A 6,472-nucleotide genomic window follows, 5' to 3' on the forward strand; every position below is an offset into this window, starting at 1 on the left:
CCACCATGTCCCAACAAGGCTGCGACGTCAGCAAGGAGGTGGTGGAGTCATGTTTTGGGCCGGAATCACGGGGAGAGAGCTGGTCGGCCCCTTTAGGGTCCCTGAAGGTGTGAAAATTACCCCTGCAAAGTATGTGGAGTTTCTGACTAACCACTTTCTTCCATGGTACAAAAAGAAGAACCGTGCTTTCCGAAACAGAATCATCTTCATGCACGACAATGCACCATCTCATGCTGCAAGGAATACCTCTGCATCATTGGCTGCTATGGGCATAAAAGGAGAGAAACTCATGGTGTGGCCCCCATCCTCCCCTGACCTCAACCCTATTGAGAACCTTTGGAGCATCCTCAAGCAAAAGATCAATCAATCAATCAATCAATCAATCAATTTTATTTATAAAGCCCAATATCACAAATCACAATTTGCCTCACAGGGCTTTACAGCATACGACATCCCTCTGTCCTTACGACCCTCGCAGCAGATAAGGAAAAACTCCCCCAAAAAAACTCCTTTAATGGGGAAAAAAAAACGGTAGAAACCTCAGGAAGAGCAACTGAGGAGGGATCCCTCTTCCAGGACGGACAGACGTGCAATAGATACAGGACAGGACATCGTACAGAACAGATCAGCATAATAAATTAACTATGAGGGTGGGAGGCAGTTCACATCCAAACAGCAGCTCTGGGAGGCTATTCTGACATCCTGCAAAGAAATTGTGAATTGTGAAGCTGCTATCAAATAAGGGGTCCTATGTTAAAATGTAACTTGACCTGTTAAGATGTTGGGGTCCTATGTTAAAATGTAACTTGACCTGTTAAGATGTTTTTGATTGAAATAGCTTTTGATTTCAGTAAATATGACCTCCTAATGCTGCAAATTCAACAAATGACTATTTTCAGTTCTTTACAACCTAGAAAATGTCTTGAAACTCTGTTGTGCATAAAAATTTGGAACAGTGCATTTTAAGTTTTTTATTTTTAAAAAAAAATACTGTTTTCATTGGGAGGTTTGTTCAATAACATTTGAATTAAACTTTAACAGTTGATGACTTGAAAATTATGCTGACTGTCATTTGCATCGACTATTTAGGAATATCAGAGAAAGATATCATTTGCATAATAATTTGGAACGCGGTGTAAATTTAATTTCTTTTTTGTTTGCCTTTCTTCTTAAAATAGCATTGATCTTTTGAGTTAATTTTATATTATATTCAAGAACTCCAGGAGAAACGCGAAAGCCCCCTGCCATCTGCCCCGAATGCGCCGGGTGCACCAGAGAAGAGACAGCCTACATTGAGTTCATGACGCCCAAGGAGGTTTTATGGTGGTGGAAGCAGCATGCTAAAATGTTTCCTAACCTGGCAGTGATTGAGTGGAATGTTTTTGCCATCCCGGCATGGAGCGCAGCCAGTTACAGAGACTTTTCCTTTGCTGGATTTGTTATTCAAGAAAGGAGAACCCAACCAGATGAGAGGGTGTATCATCTCTATGCAACAACTCTCTCTAGTTCCATTCTAATTTCCAGCTTTTCAAACTTATTTTGTGGCTGAATATAATTTGTAGCTTCTTGAAGTAGTGACGAAACGGTGAAAAACAGAGAGAAAACCGGCATCAGATTGACTGTATTCATGATCACTATGCCACAATAATATAAATAACCCTGAACTCAACTGGGCTTAACAGGTCAGGTGGGGCCAACTAGTCTGTGGAAGCCAAAATCAGAAGTGCCACCTTTCAGAGCTGCAACAATTACACTAACATTCCTTGCTGATATGCACACATTGTCAAATTTCACTGAGATGCAGTAACAGCTCACTGTTTTTGATGGATGTTTTTCTTTACCTTGCATTTAGTTATTAGGGATGGGCAGCACAAGCAAAAACACTATTCGAAAATCATGGTAACTATTCGACGATTTTTCGAATAATCGCCCCCCCTCCCCCTGCCCTCCCGGAGCCACGCACACAGAGATCCATTCATCATTACGGNCTTTCAAATGTCCGCCACAGACTTTTACACAATGTCACGGATAAACATGGGTAAATGCATGAAAAAAAAAAATCATCACATATCACCTCTGATAATGGTTTATTCATTTAAAAACACATTGTGCACGTTTAGCACACTATTTCATGTAGTTTTTATCTGTTGGAGGGTCGCGTAGGGGAGCATAGCGCGACAAAAATAGAAGAGCCGCGCTTCTCCCGTTGCCAGTGCAGCCGCTGTAATTGATTAACAGGGGGGCAAGCTGCTACAGGACTCGCGCTGCAGACGTATCGCGCCGCTGAGCCCGGCCGTACGGTCTCTCGCCGCCTCCTGTGTGCCTCGCTCTCAAATGACTGTGCATACTTGTTGTAGACTTGTGATACGCAAGCTTTGCCTTACAGAGTTTGCACTGCACCTCATTTTCGTTTATTTTGTCGAAGTTGTTCCACACAGAACTTTTTGATGTAGTCTCTGCATGTTTCTCCTGTTTGTAGAAGAGCATCAAACTAGCTGGTAGCCCATCTCACACCGTTGTAGCAATCCTATACTGCCCTCGTGCGGTTAGGAGCTGAATTGCATGTCAAATAAAGGGGGGAAATAAGACGGCGAATAGTAATAGTCGCATTAAAAAATCGATTTTTCAAAATAAAACGACTATTCGAAAATTCGAAAATCGTGACCCATCCCTATTAGTTATCTTAAACTCAGTGGAACCTGTTAATATCTTTTATTTTGTGGTGATGACAGGCTTGCTGTGTTTATGTAGGATAGATTGCTGTTTGGATTCACATGTTTCAGAGCAGAAACTGATCATTCTCAAATCTAGGTATATACAGAAGGTGAGCCAAACGGCGGTTTCATGTATTCCATGTGGCACGGTTTATCAAAATTCCAAGGTCCCTTTCCTCTGAACAGGTTTCCTCACACAGTTCAGTCGTCTCTGTTAAAGACAGTGCTTCATCTGTCAGTTATGAGGCTTTCCAGCAGTCTAGATCTGCAGTGAAAAGAATATACCCTTGGTCTAAATACTTTTATATTTTCCTTAAGCTTCCATGAGTAGACAGAAAAACTGTACAAATTGGAATTGAATGAGTATGAGTAATCTTTTTCAGTGGATAAATGTGTAAGCGTGTTGTGTGTGCCTCTTCTCTCAGCGGCATCTGGTTACGGGACACAGAGCATTCGACTGGGCAAAGATGCGATCAAAGACTTTGACTGCTGCTGCCTATCCCTGCAACCCTGTCAGGATCCTGTGGTGACGTATGTCTGTTTCTCCAACGTACACACACACACACACGCATACATTCAAACACACAAATTTGGGGTGCATTCCAAATCGCAAATCTTCTTACTTTTAGTATGCATTGCAGCTGCCCTTAAAAAGTACGCACTGTTGAATGCAGTACGCACACAATCAGCACATACTGGTTTGTAATATCATTATACCCTGAACTTTGACACTCTTGTTCATATATTTGTTATCTTGGAGATAACACAAAATGCATTTCACTAAGTTCGCCAGAATCCGAAATCAACCCAGAGGGCAATGCTGTTGTTACTTTGTAATGTTTGTAGTTAAAACTGCATACATTGTAGATTCTAACATATTCACCACGTTAAAATGACATATGCATTTCTCTGTCATTGTGATTTTCATAGTTTTTGCCCTTTTGTTGTTTGTAATCTCTATGATTATTTTGTTACTTTAAACCGTTAAAATTCCTATGATAAATTTTTGACTGGTCATCAGTCACTTCAATGCACTGTCATCCGTCATTGCGGCTTCTAAGAGCTGTCATTCTTCGGTCAATGAGCTGTCAAGCTGTCATCTGTCTGCTGCTCAGTCGATGTGATGTATCTGCCGCTGTGCAGAGGACTATGGGTCAGAATTGCCAGAAAAGCCTGCTGGCTTATAGACTGCAAAATGCAACTGGATGCAGTAGAACATCCTGGTATGGAGTTTGGGTATTGGAATGCACATATACTGTATGACCGTAACATGTGAGCACATATGTAAACATTTTTGCATTGTTTCTGTTGCTGTTCTTAGACCAGATGGATTCTTGTATGAAAAACAAGCCATTCTTGAATACATTTTGCACCAGAAGACAGAAATTGCCAAAAAAATTAAGGTAAGTGCTGAACTTCTGTCTCAAACTATGTCTACTACACCGTCAAAAGACTTGTATGAACACTAGCTTTTTCAGGCTGTTTTTGTAAAAAAACGCTGTCTTAACACCTGAAACAACAGAGAAATCTCTTCTTCTGCTTCTGCTGCTTCTTTTGCTTCTTCTGCTTCTGCTTCTTTTGCTTCTTCTGCTTCTGCTTCTGCTTCTACATCTCCTTCTTTGCCCTCTCATCAGTTGGCAAATTACAAAACTGCATCATAGCCAGCAAAAGGCAAAAAGTGGGACCTACAGTACAGCCTGGCTGACCAAATCATGATTTTATGGTCGAGGCATGTCTGACACAATTAACATAGAGGTGCACTGCATGATTATAGGAAAGGTCCGAGACAACTAAAAGTTGTCTTATTAAAAATAATGAGAACAAAAACAGTATGGCTGAGCCCTAATAAAGTAGCCAGCTAAATGAGTGGTCGACTGTTTAGCTGGTAGCCAGCGCTTATGGAGAGCTCTGGGGCCAGATGTATAAACCCTGCATATGCATTTTTCCACTGATGGTGTTCCTATTTTTGGAGGCTGCACAGCATTCTGTAAAATGTCAAACAAAGTCACATTTATAAACTTCATTTTAAATTAGTTATAAAGTATCAATCTGGTTATTTACATTTGAGCCTTCATCCCCCTGGTAATGATCGTTCAAATTGTTTATGAATTGCAAAGCACTTTGTAAAGTCTGTTCCAGCCTGAGCACTGACTGAATCATCAATCAACATGTGATGAATTAGAGGTGCAGACGCTACAAATACCCAGAGCCACGCATAATGAGAGCTGTTCTAATTGGTGACATTTATCTTTTTATGCCTCTGTGCCGGTAATAGCCGTGGCCAGAGGCATTATGCTTTCGGGTTGTACGTCTGTCCCATTCTTGTGAATGCAATATCTCAAGAACACAGGGGAATTTCTTCAAATTTGGCACAAACGTCCACTTGGACTCAATTAGTCATTTGTTTTTTTGTGCTCATAAGTCAAAGGTCTAGGTCACTGTGACCTCGTCTGTCTCATTCTTGTGAACATGATATCTCAAGAACACTGAGGGAATTTCTTCAAACTTGGCACTAATATTCACTTGGACTGAAGAATAAACTGAATGGAATTTGATGGTTAAAGGTCGAGGTCTCTGTGACTTCACAAAACATGTTTTTGGCCGTATCTCAAGAATTTGTACGCTATGTATGTGTATGTGGCTTTATTTACCTTTTAACATCATGGGTTGCAGAGAAAGTTTAATGTGACTGAAAGTCCTTAACTTTCCTTGCACACAACCACTGATCATCACTGGGTAGGTTTTTGTCATTGCTTTGCCAAAGCCATGTTAACCCCCCCCACACACTGACACGTCAAGCTCATGTTGTAAGATTTACACATTCTGGAGGCCATTTTGGAAAAGCTGAATTTTTGACTGCCCTTTATGAGCCACAGTTAACTTCCATCACTGAGTCTGTATTTATGATATGTTGATGGTTCTGTTGTTCGTGTCCCTGAAACATATGTCAATGAGTGAAATCTGTGAGTAGATTTTAGGTTACAAAAATTGTTCTTGTCATTTTGCACACAGGAAGTTGTTTAATTTTTGCTTCATCTTTCTCTAAAATATAGAAGAATTAAAGAAAATTTTCTGTTCTTGTGTAAAGTTGAGAGTACCTAGTGTGTTGTCCTCCTCTTCAGGCGTATGAGAAGCAGAAGCAGACGCTGAAGAGCAACAGCCAACTTGAGTCCAAGTCAGAGGAAAGAGAACGGGTGGAGAGGTTTAAAAGCAGGGAGAACAGCATTGTGTCCAAACCCATCAACCCATTCACATCTGGTACGTGTGTGTACTGCATACTGTACACCGTCTCACTGAACTGTGTGGACAATGTCCACATTAAGTTGGGTAGGTTTGTAAAAGCAGTTCCTGTGTTAAAAAAAGACACAGCAGTCCATCCACATTAGCAACATGTCAGATCATAATTTCATAAACTGCAACACCTGAACTGTGCATCAGAGTCAACATCTGTTTCCTCTGCTGACTCTGTTTGTTTTGCCCCTGGGATCACCTGTGTTATGTTTTAATGCAGCTGAACTCACACGAATGTTTTTGTCCTTTTCATTTTTTTTTTTTTTTGTTATAACAACAACCACAATGTATAACTAAAGCCCTATTCGGACGGGATTAGTTTTACATAAGTACGTGGGGTAAAGTAATAATTACTAGGGATGCACCGAATATTCAGTAACCGAATATATTCGGCCGAATATTGCAAAAAAACACACATTCGGTATTCGGTGGAATAAGTTAAAAGCAAGGCCGAATAATAGCGGCGT

General features: G+C 40.7%; 1 protein-coding gene across 3 annotated transcripts in view; it reads left to right on the top strand.

Annotated features, from left to right (window-relative positions):
• The window catches only part of nosip (nitric oxide synthase interacting protein), a 34,985-nt gene that overhangs the window by 14,162 nt on the left and 14,351 nt on the right, over window positions 1–6,472 (top strand). For all 3 annotated transcript variants that reach the window (XM_050039885.1, XM_050039887.1, XM_050039886.1), the window contains exons 3-5: window positions 3,140–3,245; window positions 4,036–4,117; window positions 5,837–5,972. In XM_050039885.1, coding sequence (XP_049895842.1) covers window positions 3,140–3,245; window positions 4,036–4,117; window positions 5,837–5,972 — 324 coding nt within the window. The remainder of the gene's footprint in view (window positions 1–3,139; window positions 3,246–4,035; window positions 4,118–5,836; window positions 5,973–6,472) is intronic.

This window comes from Epinephelus moara, unplaced genomic scaffold, assembly GCF_006386435.1.
Source record: "Epinephelus moara isolate mb unplaced genomic scaffold, YSFRI_EMoa_1.0 scaffold381, whole genome shotgun sequence".
Taxonomy (NCBI): Eukaryota; Metazoa; Chordata; class Actinopteri; order Perciformes; family Serranidae; genus Epinephelus; species Epinephelus moara.